This window comes from Pituophis catenifer, unplaced genomic scaffold, assembly GCF_029215685.1.
Source record: "Pituophis catenifer annectens isolate HBS135680 unplaced genomic scaffold, rPitCat1.0.hap2 SCAF_1, whole genome shotgun sequence".
In the NCBI taxonomy this organism is placed as follows: Eukaryota; Metazoa; Chordata; class Lepidosauria; order Squamata; family Colubridae; genus Pituophis; species Pituophis catenifer.
Window position 1 is genome coordinate 337,997,587 of NW_027256881.1, and position 18,386 is coordinate 338,015,972.

The 18,386-nt window shown below is 41.2% G+C and overlaps 1 protein-coding gene across 4 annotated transcripts in view; it reads left to right on the forward strand.

Annotated features, from left to right (window-relative positions):
• Positions 1-18,386, forward strand: part of SUGP2 (SURP and G-patch domain containing 2) — a 49,735-nt gene that overhangs the window by 1,420 nt on the left and 29,929 nt on the right. For 3 of the 4 annotated variants that reach the window (XM_070944131.1, XM_070944141.1, XM_070944156.1), the window contains exons 2-5: positions 3,876-4,012; positions 7,653-9,158; positions 9,912-10,029; positions 12,604-13,052. In XM_070944131.1, coding sequence (XP_070800232.1) covers positions 3,889-4,012; positions 7,653-9,158; positions 9,912-10,029; positions 12,604-13,052 — 2,197 coding nt within the window. In that variant the 5' untranslated portion in view covers positions 3,876-3,888. The remainder of the gene's footprint in view (positions 1-3,875; positions 4,013-7,652; positions 9,159-9,911; positions 10,030-12,603; positions 13,053-18,386) is intronic. The other variant, XM_070944148.1, reaches the window with a different exon arrangement.

Genomic DNA, 18,386 nt, shown 5'->3' on the forward strand with positions numbered 1-18,386 from the left:
CTTTTTTATACAAAGTCAGTTTATTGCCCCCACAATCTGGGTCCCCATTTTACTTATCTCGGAAGGATGGAAGGCTGAGTCAACCTTCCATTTATAAATATATATATATATAATTTTCAATGTAACGTGCTTTCTGTCTCATCTTTATGCATCAATTTTACATCTCGTTTCAAGCCACATATTCCAACTCTTGTAATACACTGTGATTCCTCTCTGTCTTTAAGCTCCATGGTTAATTTATCCATTTCCTCACAATCGAGGACTTTTTTTTTTAATTATCATTGTGTTTGTTGGCATGTTTTTTTGTTTCCAATTCTGGGCAAATAAGATTCTTGCTGCTGTTGTCATATGGAATATAATATATTGAGCCCTTTTGTTTACATTTCCTTTTATATAATACCCAATAAGAACAAATCTGGCTTCATCTCAATTTTTTATTGTGTGATTTCTTCTAACCATTTTTTAATTTTCATCCAATATTTCTGGGCTTTCCAGCAGGTTCACCACATGTGATAGAATGTCCCTTGTTGGTGGTTACATCGCCAACACTTTGGCGATCTATTTTGGCTAACCTTGCCAATGATAAAACATTTTATGAATATTCTCTTTATATGATGCCGACATCGTTAATTTATAATTTTTCTCCCATATTTTTTCCCAATATTCCAAATCTATTATATCCAAAATTTTTGGCCCATTGTTTCTTTCACAGTTTCCTCCTCCATTTTGAATCTTAAAAGACAATTGTAAGTTTTAAAAATCATTTTTTCCTCTGTCTGAAGTGACATTATTATTAGCAGCATTATCAGTCCCAGAATGCTTTTTTTTTTTACTTTAATAATTAAACTGAAGAAATTTACTGTAAAATTTAAAGTAATGGCATTTAATGTAGAATTTGGGATGCGGTGGGATTTGAACCTAACTGTCATTGTCTTGTATATTCTCTACATTGCTGAATTTTATAGCTTTGGGAAAAAAGAATTCCTGGCATTGATGTTATAATTATAAAGTTTAATCAATTTTAAATTTCAGATGGGACTCAATAAAATCTGTTTAAGGGAAAAGCCTCTTTTCTAGGAACCCTGCTTCTTAATAAATATCGACTTAAAGTGCTACAGGGAGGGTGAGGAAATGGTATCTCCTCATACAGGATTATCAACCGACCAAGAAGAAAAAACAAAAGAAAACCCAGCCTGGCCTGGCCTTCTGCTCCTCTCTCTGCCTTTGGGAGGATTTTTCAGAAAATGCTCTTTTACAAGTCTTTCAGTCGGTGGTTAGTTTGGAAGGATAAATATTTTTTTTTTTAAAAAAGGTAGAGTCTGTTCGTGGGGAATTCAGTTGTTCTTAAAGGGGCCGAAAATTATCCTACACAGGAAGTCCTCAGCTTGCAGCCATTCGTTTAGTGACTGTTCAAAGCTACAAAGGCACTGGAAAAAAAATAGGACTTATGACCGCGTTTCATGCTTAACCACCTTTGCAGCATCCCCATGGGTCAAGTAATCAAAATGCAGACACTTGGCAACTGGTTCATATTTACGACCGATCGTGTGATCCCCCTTTTGCGACCTTCTCACAAACAAAGTCAGTGGGGAAGCCGGATTCACTTAACAACCGGGTTGCTAACTTTATCAACTCTAGCGATTCACTTAACGGCGGCGTGAAAGGTGGTAAAATGGGGCATACTTCTCACTTAACAAATGTCTCACTTAACCACAGAAATTTTGGCCTCAGTTGTGGTTGTAAGTTGAGGACTATTTGTATTTAACATTTGTCTGGCTTTGTGGTTCTTCTCAGCGCCCGCCAATGTTTTCCTCTCACCATTGGACCTAACACGGGTGTCGATCTGAGAGGAAAATGTTTAAGGATATGGCTTTTTAAAGAAAGCTTTCTATTATATTGCAGATGCTCCTCCCCTCCAACCTAGCATCGGTTGGATGTACCGTATATAACCCTCATCACTTCTAGCATGCTTATTCATTCTTTCTTAAATTTCTTCTTTAGTTTCTTGGTAACATTGCTGAAGACTAATTTAGAATCTTTTTGAACAAGATTCTAAATTAGACAGTTTACATGGAGGACTGTCCCCTCCATGTAAACTGTTTTTGAACAGTTTGCCTGGAAGGGACTTGTCCTCAGTCCCTGTGCACTTTCTCTGAAAAGAGACCTAACATTTGTTGTGGGGGTAACTTTGCCGGTGAGAATATTTTTTTTAGCAAAGGGAATGAACTTGAAATTGCAAAAAAATGAGAAATCTCACTTTCCCTGTTCACTTTCTCTGAATTTTGACAAAAGCCGGTACTTCTGTGGATCGATTAAATTTCAACGGCATTGTACTCAAGTCTAAATAAAAACGCCTTTCTGAAATACTGAAAGAAAGGATGCAAGAAAATGATGTGGTGACCTAGGACTCTCAAAAGGGGCTGCATGAAAACGTCCACATTCACAAATGACTTTTGCATGGTCAGGATTCAAAATACAATATAATTGTAATTGCTAATCTGACACCTAAACTAATCAAAGATTCAAAATACCCATGATATATATGATATATAGCGTGTCTGTTAAAAGTAATGGTAAATGTCATTTTTAGTTGGAATACCTTGTTCATGGCCATAGGAAAAGCCATTAATTAATAATTGAACTCTTATTATTTATATCCTTGAAAATAATATGACATTTGACCCTCTTTGTTAGTCATTGTTAGTCATTGTTTTCATACATGAGGGTATGATATATCCTCTCTTTTCAATGCTGAGGTACTGAGAGAAGTACTGGCCCCAGGTCACCCAGCTGGCTTTGTGCCTAAGGCAGGGCTAGAACTCACAGTCTCCCAGTTTCTAGCCTGGTGCCTTCATCACTACACCAAGGTGGTTCTTAGTTGATCATCCGGGCTCAAAATCAGAAAAAGGAGCAGAGTGCCAGTGGTTCTTCTTTGACTTGGTCTGAGTCCCCAAGAACTGGGGACGAAATCATGGAAGAATCATGATTTCAGAAAGCCAAGAAGTACATTGAGTTGATCTGCACATTAGAAATTTCTCTCCTTTGCTGTGGCAAGAAGCCTCATTTTTCCTCCCTTTCTTTGTAGTGGCAAGAATCTCTTTCCTCTTTCTGTCTTGCCTGTAATGAAACATCGTGTAAAGTAAATTGGTTCTTGATATGTTCCCACTTCTCTGAACTTGTTTTATGTGTCTGTTTCTGATTGAATTAAATGTGCTAAATGTTTAACCATTTATTATTTGATGGTCACATATTCAAATATTAATGTTATTGATGGGTTATTATTTTGGATTTCTGCAATTTATATGCTTGTTTAATATCCTGTAGTGTTATGGTCCTGACAGAATTGGTTCTGTGGGAAGCCTCAGTTTGTAACCCACATTGATCATGCTACATATAATGGCATCATCAATCATACGACAATGACGTTATATTTAGCATGATCGAGGTGGGTTAAAAACTGAGGCTTCCCACAGAACCACATGTATAACATATATTCACAATTCTTGTGAGAAAATAATTAATTTGGTTGCACTGGGATTTTGGGGGGGAAATTAAATGCCTTTCTACATGTTTTCTTCCTCTAATCTTCCTCTAATGATCTTGATGCAGTCAAGAGCAATGTTACTGAATTTAGATTTAGAGTTCGCTCTAAGCTAGATTGTTTATTCAGTGTAAACCAGAGCTCCTACAACTCTTACTTTTTATTCCATGTGGTTGATTCTTCCCACATAAAAAACAGCTCTGCTGAATTTAAGCAAGTCTGAACTTGAATGGCTGATGATTTAGAAATCTTACTTAGATCTGTCTTTTGTGAAAGCTATAGGATAAAGAGATGTCACTGGTGAACGCATATTCTTAACTTTCCTCACTTTTAGTTCCAGAGTCAAGATGGCCTCCCAACGGTTGACACGGGAGTCTTTCGATGCAATCATGCAGGTCAAGGCAAAACGATATCTGGACCGAAGTGATCCAATCGATGAGGCGCTTCATCAACTTAGAGGTAGCACTGATGGTACAAATTATTTATTTGCTAAATTTATTTGCCGCCTAACTCCTCATGGGACTACTCTAGAGGGCTTACAATAATAAAAAGGAAGAAAATAAAAGGAGTGGAAACAGAACCGAAGTAAAATAATACAACCATAAAATAAATAATGAAAAAGGAACACAATGAGAACACATTGATATGATAACCAAAAAAATGGACACGTGTAAAATATAAAATCTCCAAAAGCAAGGAAGGGAGGACAAAATAGAATTTAAGCCAGAATTATTTCTATTAGGCATTATAACAGGTGGCTATAGCAAAGGGTCAATATACCTAATACTATACATCCTGACGGCAGCAAGAATGGTATATGCACAGCAATGGAAATGTGAAAACACCCTTTCAGAAAAGGAGATAATAAGGAAATACTAGTATGCGCAGTGATGGATAGATTAACGTTAGAATTAAAAAACAAAGAATATTATGACACATGGAACAGATTTTATCAATGCCTGGAAGCACGAAGTGGGAGTTGAAACACGAAAAAATTAGGCTAAGTAGACCCGGAATGAGATATTACATATGTATTAGAATGAATACGTTGGTCAAAAATAATTGTACAAGACTAGCACTGTGTAAGTAACATATATGTTATTTGTCTTTTATTTTGATTTTCATGGCAGATGAAACACCAGGATGGTCACACTGTTTGATATACTTATATGTAAATAATAAAAATATTTTTTTTACAAAAACCAAAAAGATGGAAGAGGTGGAGAGCAGAGCGCAAGGGGGAGGGAGGCGGAGTCTGCCACCAATTTAACAGCCACCTCCAGTATAGAATTCCTTCATCTGGTCTCCAGGCCAACTGGCAGAGTCAGGTCTTTTAGGCTCTTGTGGAAAGATAGGAGGGTGGGGGCAGGTTTTACCTTAGAGCAGGGGTGTCAAACTCGATTTTCATTGAAGGCCGCATCAGGGTTTTGTTTGACCTCGGAGGGCTGGTGTGGGTGTGGCCAGGATGGGCGTGGCCAGCTCGACATCACTCGTGTCGGGGGCGCCTGTGGTGGCCTGAGTGCTTGCCGGCAGAAGTGGGCTCCCGAGCTCCGTTTTCGGCTGCCTTGGCCTCCTGCAACCCTCTGCCAGCGAAACCAGAGCTCGGGCGGGGCGCATGCATTTTCGCTGGCAGAAGCGCCACAGGCCGGTCCTTGCTGTTTCCAGGGAGGCCCTATGGGCCAGATTCGGCCCCCAGGGCCTTGAGTTTGACACCCCTGCCTTAGAGGTAAGATATTCCAAGGGGTGAGCATTGCAGCAGAGAAGGCTCTTCTTCTGGGTCCTGATAGTTGGAGTTCTTTGACTGATGGGATTGGAAGTAGACCTTTCCAATCTTTATAAATCAACTATTGCCACGTATTTGGGACTTTGAGTAAAAGTGTGATCTTGCTCTCCTCCTGATTGTGCATTTTCATAGGCATCTTATTTATTCAGATTTATACAGCTGTCGATCTTACATGCACAAATACAGAAAGAGAGAGAAAAATGTGCGTATGAGAGAAAGAGACTCTGGCCAGTTTACAAACAAAATAAATTCAACAATTTAAGAACTAGAAAGCTGTATTAAAAATAGTACCCTGTTTCCCCCAAAATAAGACATCCCCTGATAATAAGCCCAATTGAGCTTTTGAGTGCATGGCAATAAGGCCAAGAGCTTATTTCAAGGTTCAAAAAAATATATAAGACGGTCTTATTTTCGGGGAAACACAGGTAATTACATAATACAGCGGTAATCTCATTCACCAAGACAATCAGCACAGCCGCTGCACTGGCTCCACCCACACTCCCATGTCCCCTGTTGACAAAACCATGTCTTCAAGGCTTTGTGAAATGATTATTCCCCAGTAGCAACGGAATTCAGGTTTTTTTTATCTGATGAAGTGATGCTGCTTTTACGTTTTTGTATAGCACTGTTTCACTGTCATGCAATGGTGATGCTTACTTACATTGTATGCAACTCAATCTCAACTCAGATTGTGGCTTTTACTGTGGCTTTTCTTTGCTGTTCTTTTGCCCTTTTTTTTTAAACCTTCCTTAAACTCTGCTTAGCTGTTGTATATATACAAAATAACTTCAAGCCAGCTGTCATTTTCCGAAGTTGAGTAAGGACTGTGAAGAAGGATCTGTCTTTTAATCTGTTATCTCCCTTTGAAGCCATTCAACATAGCCTACTGTAGAATTTTTTAAAAAACCTCTTCCTCAGTGTGTTTCCTATTTTAATTACCCCCCCCCCAAGAAAATATAAATTCCGAAGATATTTACCTCAAGAGGCTTCATGGAAACAACAAGAAGGGGGAGATGGAAGCATGTGTGCAATAGCCTAATCTGATTTTTTTTGGTAATTGGGAAACATGCCCACATTTTTTAAAGAAAGCATGCATTTTGAGAAATAAGGGGAAGTGTTGGGTGGAGGTATTTTGGAGGCAATTTCAGATGCAAAAGACTCAGAGAAGGCGCTTGGGCTTGGTTAGTGGTAGAATGGGGCTAGTTAGGAAAGAAAAAAAAAATCACCCTAGGAAAAAAGCAGTGACAAACCACCCCTATAAGAACCCCATCCATGTGGAACACTCTGCCAGTGGAGATGAGAACTGCCCCCTTCGTTTTTGCTTTCCAGAAGGGTATTAAAATCAGCTTTGCTGGTTAGTCTGGGAGCCTGAGGGGACGCTCAGCACCCAAGGTGGCTGATGGGGTAAGAAGACCTCTTCCCCGTTCCCGTCAGTCTCTTGGCTTCTTAGTTTCAGTTTTAGTACAGTTTTTAATGATATTGTAATCTGTGTAGTTAATGTTTCCATATTTTAATTATTTTTTTACTTGCTTTATAACTTGTAAGCCTCTCAGAGTCACCTTGGAAGGGAGATGGGTGGCATATAAATTTAATAAATAAGAACTTTGGGGAATATGAGATGACAGAGTTAGGCAACTGGGGATCAGTCTAGACCAGTGTAACCTTTTAAGATGTGGATTTCAACTCCCAGAATGATCCAGCCAGTATGCTGGCTGGGGAATTTTGGGAGTTGAAGTCCATGCATCTTAAAGTTGCCATGGTTTGAGAAACACTGCTTTTGAACCTTATGGAAGAGGAAAGGTGATGAAAGGCATTGAAAGAAAACCAACATTTGCACAGAATTTAGAAGCAGACAAGGAACCAATTAAGGATAATTTAAGCAGTGACTTTAGCAAGTGGCAGCCTAAGTAATATTTATTGTTGCCAGCAAAGCTATATGGAATAGTCCCTGAGGTTCCCAGGAATTGAATGTGACTCCAGGTAACTCTATGGAATTCAGTGAGACTTTGGTGTAATAACTCTTTCCATTTGTCAAAAAGGCTCATCAGTGAAATGTGTGAAAGTGAAAACAACAAAAAATGTTCAATTTCAGCCACCCGCAGCTGTTACGGAAGACATAGATCTGAGTAGACTTTTTTGCTTAGTCATAAAGTATCCTGATTTATTAAACAGGTGGTTTTACCTTCATTGGGTAATATTTAATGTTCCAGTAGAATACAGAGCTGCATGATGTGGTGGCTCATCCTTTTTCAACTCTTCCAAATAGGGTGGTTGTATTAAAGTTCAGTAACTCTGTGAACAGCGGCTGTCTTTTGTTTCTTCATGCAGTTCACTCGCGGCCAGTCACACGGACCCAGTACAACGAGGAGGAGGAAGAATTTCAAGATGGTGGGAAGTTCATGCGGGGTGACTGGAGGAAAGATACTAGAAATGAATATTCGCTGCCTTCCTATAGGTCCAGCACCCACATCACGGAGGAGGAGGATTACTTTTCCAAAAGTAGCACCAAACTCTCCTCACGGACTCAGGACTACAGCCAGCTGTCTTCATACGAACAAGACTATAGAAATCCGTCTGCCGTGGAAAGAGATTATGCTGGTCCATCTTCCCGAGATCGGGACTATGATAAGGCTGCCTCACGGGAACAAAAATATAGCCACACTCCTATTCGAGACACTTCCAGACGCCGTGAGACTGACTATGATTCATCAGAACTGTTAGGGGACTTCAGATCAGCACGGCTTCTGGAAGAGAATTATAGGACTGCATGTAGTCAGAATTATGATCTGGATCAGGGTCTCGAGACCGAGGGAGAATTCAGCTCCACTTTGAATGCTGGGAGGGGAAGAGCTCTCCAAGTGAAACATGGGATGGCAACTAGAGGCCTGGTCAGAAGTAAGGAGGAGTTGGCTGCTCATCTCAAGAAATGGGCCACTAAAGCTTTGTCCCCAGCAGATGATCTTCTGTTAAATCCTCTAGGTCTCACCAAGCAAAGAACGATAACTTCTCCTCACCCCCAGCAAAGCCAAAGGCCGGCTCTGGCCACTCCGAAGGGACTACTGCTGCAAGAGGGAACTCTGAAACCTACAGGGTACATCCGGATCAAAGAGCCAGACTTGGGCCTTCTAGATTCTTCTGATATTTTTGCAAATTTTGGGGTTGAAATAATCAAATGGGCTGGGTTCTATGAAATTAAGAACGACCCGGAGTACGCAGAACTTTTCCGTTTGCTCTTCACGTTAGAGACGGAGACCTGTGCCAAAATGCTGGCCTCGTTTAAGTGCTTGCTGAAAACCGAGCACCAAGATTTCTGTATGAACAGCGTCAAGACGCTGCAACACCCAGCTCTGAGAACCCCTAAAGTGGACAGCCAGTTTCTGAATCTGCTGTTGGAGAAAAGGGTGATGGTGACCAAGAATAGTTTTTTTGAGGTCATTAAGCCTTTCGACCGGTATATGATGCGGCTCCAGGACTACCTGCTCAGGAGCACTACGCCTCTGCTGATGGCCTGTAATGCCTATGAGCTCAGAATCAAAACTAACAGCTTCAGTAATTCAGGGAAGATGGCCACCGCTTTTCAGACTACGATGTCCCTCTGCCGAAAATCCTTGGCCCTCCTGGGGCAAACATTCGCTCTGGCCTCTGCTTTCAGGCAGGAAAAAATCCTTGAGGCCCTCAGCGTCCAAGATTCGGCCCCTCCTCCTACCTTGTTTCCCAATTTTGATACCTCTGCCTTGTTTGGGAAAGAATATATAGAAACCTTGCAAAATTGGTTGGAGAAAAGTGGCTGCCAGATGCAGTTAAAGAGACCAGCTGTCATTCCTCCAGCTCAGGGTCAGTGAAATGTCATGTAAATCACACTTAAAATTTAGTGTTAAGGAGATCTTTTTGGTATATGAGCAATTAGGAATGATGTTCTGCCTTTAATTTTATCTCTGTGAAAATACAGTAGGTTGAGGAACAAAGCCTATTTCAGAATGAGTGGAAATTAAAACTCATCTTCTCAGAAAACCTCAGAAATACACTACCACTGTGTGCTGGGAAGTAGCTGATAATCTCGGTGTACTGGGAAGTAGGTTAGCTGAGTAAACATAAGGGGAGGTCTAAAAAAATGTGACAAAATAAACTTATTGTTGAGGAATATCCTCCCCCCCCCCAGTTCCAAATATGATTACATGGAGACTTCTCTTAACTTACTTAAACGTACTGTGCTATCCAGGAGTCTGTACTGAAGAATGTATAAATAGCTGGATTATTTTTTTTAAAAAGACTAAAAAGATTAGTCAGGGAACATTCTAAGTAAAGTTTTTTGAGTCTCTGTAAGTACAAATGATAAGCATTATATATATTGAGGCTATGACCTGTGGCACAAAGTCAAACTCTTCTGTGCACTCATAACCCACCCATTTTATGATACAGAATTAAATGGAATACATAAAAACAGCCTTGCTCGCTTACCATTGAGAATCGCAATGAGCACATTTTATTAGCAGGAAGACAATCAAGTTGCCATTTCAAATCGTTATTGTAACTTTTATTTATTTTTTTCTTCCTTCCTTGTTTGGAACTTGTTTTTTGTTTGCATAGCCCCACAACGTGCTGATAGGAAAGTCGTTGAGGCGATTGAAAAGCTAGTGAATGCGATGGTCTCTGGCGTGTTAACAGGGAAAGAGAAGGCTGAACTGAAACACAACCCGGAGTATTGGTATTTATCTCACTTGTTTCTTGTCTTTGGACCCTTCAAAGTGCTTGGAGGCAATATCTAGCTCCAATTTTATCATGTCTTTGTGGTATTCTACAAGGTAAGTTAGAAAATAAATGGCTGGTTTAAGATGCCCTGTTCTATTCAGGAACCCACTGATATGTGAGTATGCTTAAATAAGCAAATAAATAGAGCTGGAACTTAGAACCCGAAGGCGTAGTTTTCAACTTGCTGATTGGGAAATTATAGGATGTGAAGTACATAGATCTTAAAAGTTGGCCAAGGTTGAGAAACACTGATTTTTGTAGTCACCCAATGAAAATGCTGTAGTTGGGGAACAATGAAGTCATTGCTGAAGAATGACTCTGCTTTGTGACCATGTCTACATCTGATAGCATTTTCTTGGAGGATTAATCGCTGTTAACTACTCATCTGCATTCAGACAAATGCTAAGCCACAACTGGTGGTTTACCCTTTTACACAGTATGGGTCAGCATGTTGTGCATAGGTTGTTTCTCTTTCTTAAGTCTAACGTTCTTATTCTGGGTGCTGCCTGCACTGTTAAGGAAACTGGCTTCAGGGAGATGAAGTCCCTGATCACCAAGGGTGATTTCTTAAAAAAAAAAAAAGTGTCCTCTTGGGGAAGGCTAGTTGATGTGTCTACAGACCCGAGTAGTTGAAGGAGTTGTTCTCTGTCTCAAGTGGCAAATTTCTCTTTTGGGAAGTTACAAATTCTGATTGGAATTGTGAATTATACTGTTTTCCCTTGTTTGTGAAAAGTAAGAAGAATTGAAGCCACTGATATCTCCAAGGAGAGGGAGCTCCTTAAAATGGAGGCTACCGCAAAATAGGTTTTATTCATGCCCATGTGCCTTGCAAGAAATGGGGCATTCTCAGTAGGTTTCAGATAGAACCAATTTGTTTTCATGGTATCTCAGCTACTTTTGTGCGAGGTAACTGTTGGTGTTACCTAGTTTGTTATAAAACATCTGTAAGAAAACAATCCAGCTCAGAGAGCACCAAGGACTCCACAGTTTTGAGATAGCAGAGGAGTCCATGCTTGATTATGAAGACCCTTAGATCAGGGGTGTCAAACTCGATTTCATTGAGGGCCGCATCAGGGTTGTGTTTGACCTTGGAGGGGTGGGGGGTGCCCATGGCCGGGGGTGGCATGGCCATGGTGGGCGTGACATGGGACTCATGTCAGGGGCACCTGTGGTGGTCAAGTGCTAATGTAGGACTTCCCTGAGACCCTCCTTCACTCTCATAATCTCCCTCCCTCCCTTCCTTCCTTCCTTTCCCCCCCCCCACATCCCATTTTTGCTAGCAGAGAGCTGCAGGAGCACACAACCCCCCCCCCCAGCTCCATTTTTGCCACCAGAGGCACCGCAGGCCGGTCCTTTGCTGTTTTCAGGCCAGCCCCGTGGATCCGGCCCACAGGCTTTGAGTTTGACACCCCTGCCTTAGATGAAAAAGTTGTGGTGGCGCAGTGCTTAGAATGCAGTATTGCAAGTTAACTCACTGTACACTGCCAGCAGTTTTGATTCTGACCAGCTCAAGGTTGACTCAGCCTTCCATCCTTCCGAAGTTGGTAAAATGAGGACCCAGATTGTTGGGTGCAATAGGGTGACACTCTAAACCCGTGATGGCGAACCTATGGCACACGTGCCACAGGTGGCACGCGGAGCCATATTAGTGGGCACGTCAGCTCAGCTCTGGGGTGCATGCGTGCGCCGGCCAGCTGATTTTCGGGCCTTCTGGGCCCACCAGAAGTAGGGAAACAGGGTGTTTCCTGCCTCTGGAGGGCCGGGGGAGGGAGGCCCGTTTTTTTTTTTTCTTACCTGGCTCCAAATCCTCTCTCTGCATCTGGGAAGGGCGAAAACAGCCTTTCCCACTCCCTTGGAGGCCCTACGGAGGCTGAAAGGGCCCATTTCCCGACTCCCGGTGGGACAGGAAGTGACATTTTTTTCCTGTCTCCAGCCTCCAGAGACTCCTAGAGAGGTTCTGGAGGCTGGAGACAGCAAAAAATGTCACTTCCTGTCCCACCGGGAGTCGGGAAATGGGCCCTTTCGGCCTCCGTAGGGCCTCCAAGGGAGTGGGAAAGGCTGTTTTCGCCCTTCCCAGATGCAGAGAGAGGATGTGGAACCAGGTAAGAAAGAAAAATGGGCCTACCAGGCCATCATGTGCCAGGAGCGGGGGTGGGTGGGGTTGTGTGCTCATGTGCATGGGCACGTGCATGCGTGACCCTCCCCCGCCACCTCTCTCCTGGCACGTGATGGCAAAAAGGTTAGCCATCACTGCTCTAAACCATTGAGAGGGCTGTAAAGCGCTCAAGCGGTATATAAATCTAAGTGCTATTGCTGGATGAGCCTTTGGAGGACCGGTGAGAGTTTTCTTTCCATATATAAGTGAGGGAAGCAGGAACAGCAAAGAGCAATGAGGGAAAGTGTTTGCAACAGGAGGGACAGAAGGGGAAGGGGGCAGAAAGGAGAGGCAAAAGGTCCGGTTGGCGGGGTGGGAATTTGGAGAAGATTTTGCAGCTTTGTTTGAGTATTTTTCCATCATCTCATAAAACAGGTTTCTCCTTGAGGAGGAAAGCCTCGAATACAAGTATTACAAGCTGAAGCTGAATGAGACAGAGAGGCTGATGTCTGCAGCCAAGGAAGAAGAAACCAAAGAGAAGAAGACCTCCGAGCGGCAAATCTCAGAAGCTGTGAGGATTCTTTTGTACAGGAGGAAAGTAGCAAGGATCAAGAAGAAGCTCTTTCAGAGGAGAAGGCCAGGGATCCTGCAAAGGGCTACGAGGGGTAGAAGAGGCAAGAAATCCACAACTGGGACCCAGACACTCTTATCTGCCGGGTCGGTGCTGAAGCAGCAGACAACATGCACACCGATGTCCAGTCCCAAAAGTGACAAATCCAGTGGTGATGAGGCAGAGGCGCTGTCTCTAAAAGAAACTTCAAGAGAAACGGACTTGCTGGGGCTTTCCGAAAATTCCCCGTCTTTGATGAGCCAATTCCCTGATGGTAGGTGAAACCAAAGAGGAGCAATGCTCTTAAGAAATGCCACAAACAATTTCAGTCAATGTTTCTCACATCTTGGCTGCTTGAAGATGTGTGGACTTCAAATCCCAGAATTCCCCCAGCCAGCTAAGAATTCTGGGATTTGAAGGCCACACATCTTCATGCGGCCAAGGTTGAGAAACACTGATTTAAGTGATTTTTCTGTCTAGTGCATACAGGGGTCTCAGGGTTATGTGTAGTTGCCAGCAGCTTTCAGCGTGATCCCAAGGCCTTCGGAAGTTCTTACAAATTGTCATCTTTAATGTGAGAAAATTATGAAATAGAATTCTTGCATTAATGGCCATTTGCGACTTTCCATGGTCACATGGCTAAAAATTGTCAGTGTTTTTTAACCGGTTTCCCACATTTCCTTCCAGTTTCCAGCAAAAAAACACCCACTGAAGAAAATATGTTCATTTAATGACTGCAGCATTCACTTCATAAGACTCCTGGCCTAGACCATCTTCATTCTCCTCCAGCTGATGGTAGTTCTGTCAACAGAAGTATTTTCATGATAGCTGATAGTTGAAGTCCACAAGTCTTAAAGTTGCCAAGGTTGGGGACCCCTGCTTTGTAGAACATAACCCTAGAAATCCCGCTTAACATCAATGGCGATGGCCTCCCATGAGGAATTGGAAACGTCCGCTGTTTTGCAGGCTGGGATGTTTAGGGAGCTTGTTTTTCGAGGGGATGTGCCTTAGTAGGATGCCTTTTTATCGTCGTCGTCGTTGTTGCTGATATTAATTTTGCTTGCATTTCATGGCTTGAGGTCACATGCTGAGTGGGCCTCTTAAATAGTGAATGCATATAAAATAAATCAATGGCTTCCCTCTCAAGCCATTCAAGGATCCCGTATCAGGCTTGTGCTCCAGCAGTTTGATGTGTCCTCTTGACAGGCAGTGGAGGGAAATCGTGCCTCTCACTGACCCTGCAAAGCAGAGCAACCCAAGGGAACACGGCTGGAACATTTGCTCCTGTGTGGATTCTCCACTTAAGGTGGTGTGAAGTGCTGGGCTGTTGGTCAAGTGTTTTATTGCCTCAGCAAAGGTTTGCACAGCTTTCTTGGGCAGCATCTACAGCTCCACTGGGTAAAAGGACAGCATAGTTACCCTGTTTCCCCCAAAATAAGACATCCACTGATAATAAGCCCAATCGGGCTTTTGAGCACATGGCAATAAGGCCAAGCGCTTATTTCAGGGTTCAAAAAAATATAAGACAGGGTCTTATTTTCGGGGAAACACGGTAAGTAGAGCCCTTTGAAGAATGCCTACAGAGCCAGTAGGGCAAATGCATTCAGCATAGCAGTTCACTATTGCTCTGATAGTGAAATACAGGTAGCCCTCAATTTATGACCTCAGTGGAGCCCCAATTATTTGTTGCTAAATGAGACATTTTGCCCCATTTTACGACCTTTCATTGCCACAGTTGTTAAGTGAATCATTGCAGTTGCTACGTTAGTAGCATGGTTGTTAAGATATCATTCACCTACGGCTTGAATGATAAATTATGATAATATTGTACGTTATAATGTTCAGCCAGTGATCTCTTCCCAAGAGGAAACACATCCAGCTAGGTATTAGTGCTAATATTATATTTATAAGCTGCTTAGAAGTTTTCACTTTCATTTTTACTGCTTGCCCTTCCTCCTCAATTTAGAGCCTGGTGGTACAGATGCATTTCTCTTCAAACAATCACACAGTTTGTAGTGTACATAGATTTGCAAAACAATAAGATAAAGGAATATTCCTGAACTTTGTTTTATGATTTATCTCATGGTTACTGTGAAATTGAGTGAATGCATCAGCGCAGTGCATGTTATCTCAGCTTGCAGAGCTTGGATTCATTGAATGAGCTTACAAAAAACATAAATATTGCAGAATATACAGCCTCATGCTACATAACTAAGTTCCATTTCATGCTGAATAAACTAAATTATTAATGCATCTTAAATAGAAAACTATCTTTAGTTAGATTTTTACTCCAAAAGCATTATATTAAAACAAATTTGATTTAAATTAAAAAAAAAATCCTATTTAAAATTTAAAACATCTGATTTTTTAAAAACCATTGATTTTTATCCACCCTGATACCAGGTCACATAAAATTAACTTGCCCACTAAAAAAGGGCCGTATTTATTTATTATTTATTAAACATATGGCCACCCAACTCACACATAGGTGACTCCAATATTGAAAATCCACAATGTTAAAGGCGAAAGATTTATATGATCTGAAGAGAAACCAGAGTATTGGCAACAGTTGGAGGAAATGATATTTGAAATGATGGGGAAAGCAATAATATTGAGACCAGAAACTATATTACTGTTGATAATTAAGGAAATAGAACCAACAAAATATGAGAAAGAATTGATTAGAATTATGATTATAATGGGTAGAATTATAATAGCCAGATATTGGAAATTAGATGTGAATTTTAGAATAAAGAATGGTATTGTGAAATGTGGAAATTAGCTTTAAATGATAAAATGACATGTGATATTAAAATTAGAAATGGTGACTATAAAGAAGATATTTTCTGGAAAATTTGGAAACCATTTGTGGACTATGCGCTGGGAAAATTGGATGCTTTGGTACCTGTACCCCGAGAACGTGGATTTTGGCGATCATGAGGATATATCCGAAGAACCAAATCTTCCTTTCTTATGTATAGCACAGGGTGAAATATTGTATATGTTGTTTGTAATGTTAGTAATTTAAAATATAAAATGTTAAAAATATAAAAAAAAAAAATCCACAATGTTCACAAGAGCACAAGAGCGAGGTGGAATATCCAGCGGTACTAAATGTAAGAGTGAAGCTGCCAGTGTTCTTAAGTTACTAAGAATGCTTTCAGGAAATCATCAGGTAGGCCAGGTCTGAACCAATGAAGGGAGTGGCTAAAGGCCAGCCAGCATTCTGTACTTTTTTTCCTGTCAACTGATAATCCACAAATAATAATATATCTTCAAAACCAATTATACAGAACATTTCCTAAATCGCTACTCCACTATTCATCTGAAGTAGAAATGTTAATGTCGTGTCTAATTAATTTTCATACTTCCTACTGCTGTCAGTTGAATCACTCTGCAGTGACTTTGCTCACTTGTTCCATGTCACGGAGCTTCTTTCAGGATTGACTGTGCTCAAGAGAATAGCCTGCTGACTGCCTGCTGACTCCGCTTCAGATGATCATGTTATGCCCACATTTTCTTCTAGTAAACACAGAATAGAATAGAATAGAATAGAATAGAATAGAATAGCATAGCATAGCATAGCATAGCATAGCATAGCATAGCATAGCATAGCATAGCATAGCATAGCATAGCATAGCATAGAATAGAATAGCATAGAAGAGAAGAGAAGAGAAGAGAAGAGAAGAGAAGAGAAGAGAATAGAATAGAATAGCAGAGTTGGAAGGGACCTTGGAGGTCTTCTAGTCCAACCCCCTGCTTAGGCAGGAAACCCTACACCACTTCAGACAAATGGTTATCCAATCTCTTCTTAAAAACCTCCAGTGTTGGAGCATTCACAACTTCTGGAGGCAAGTTGTTCCACTGGTTAATTGTTCGAACTGTCAGGAAATTTCTAACTGTCCTTGACTCGTGACCAGTCAGTCAGTGACTATTCAAAGTGACAATGGACCCCCCAAAACGCTATTACAACCTGATTTCAAGTTAGGATACCTCCTACACACACACACACACACACACACACACACACACACACACACATGTCACAGTCATGCAATCACATTTTGAGGGCTTGGCAACCAGCTCACCTTTGCAGCATCCCATGATCATCTGACTGATTTTTTTTCCATTTTTTGCTGGTTTTGCTGGTTTACTTGCAGCTTCCGGCACAAACATCCATTTGGTAAAAGGGATTCCCTTAATGACTGCCACAAACTATGTCGTAAAATCAGGTCGGGTCACATGGTGAAATGCTTTAACAACTGCAGTGATTTACAATGATAACTCCGGGCTCACTTACAGTCATAAGTCATGGACCACTTGTACACAGTTGTGTTATGTACCTCCATTTTTTTTTCCTTTCAACTTGAAGAAATTGAGACAAAACCAGTCAGGCTGAAGTTGCCAGGCATAGAGTGAGTGACAGATGAATCTCCTCCACTTTCATGATTGTGATTAACCCACTACATGCCCACAGAAGATGCAAAAAAGAGTAGGAAGTGTGGCGATCACAATTGCAGATGATCAGCTGTTTGCCCTTTTTGTCCAAAACACATCTGGCTGCAGTAAGCAATCAGATGGTAGATCAGGGTTTGAATGATGTACCAAAACATACTGAAGGGATGATAGCCATAGTAATAGATTGTAGTTAAGATTACGGTTTGATTGATCGGGTAATAAATAGACTACAGTGGTACTGCATACCAAACCCCTTCACAGCTTGGTGTCTGGTGGAAATGCAGTCCACGTTTTCTGGTGCAGCTGTGCATTTAACATAATTTTTTTTTAGAACCATTAGATTCTAATTGGCTCTCATTCTCAATCATCTCAACATAATTGTTAATCTGTTCTTTAGAAATTTACATTTACATTATTGGTGCACCATTTGAATCACATTTCTCCACATATTGTGGAAATGGGGAGCCACTGAATCTCGGAGAAATATTTTTCCCCCAATAGCCTTGCACTAAGTGCGGAATAGGAATGGGATGGAATGGAATGGAATGGAATGGAATTGAATTGAATTGAATTGAATTGAATTCTTTATTGCCCAAGCGTGATTGGACACACAAGGAATTTGTCTTTGATGTATATGCTCTCAGCGTACATAAAAGGACAAGATACATTCGTCAAGAATCATAAGGCACAACAATGATAGTCATAGGGTACAAATAAACAATCAAATCATACTAGGAAACAATATAAATCATAAGGATACAAGCAACAAAGTTACAGTCATACAGTCATAAGTTGGAGGAGATGGGTGATAGGAACGATGAGAAGATTAATAGTAATGCAGACTTAATAACTAGTTTGACAGTGTTGAGGGAATTATTTGTTTAGCAGAGTGATGGCGTTCGGGAAAAAACTGTTCTTGTGTCTAGTTGTTCTGGTGTGCAGGGCTCTATAGCATTGTTTTGAGAGTAGGAGTTGAAACAGTTTATGTCCAGGATGCGAGGGATCTGTAAATACTTTCACAGCCCTCTTTTTGACTCCTGCAGTATACAGGTCCTCAGTGGAAGGCAGGTTGGTTGGTATTGATTGTTTTTTCTGCCGTTCTAATTATCCTCTGAAGTCTGGGTCTGTCTTGTTGGGTTGCAGAGCCAAA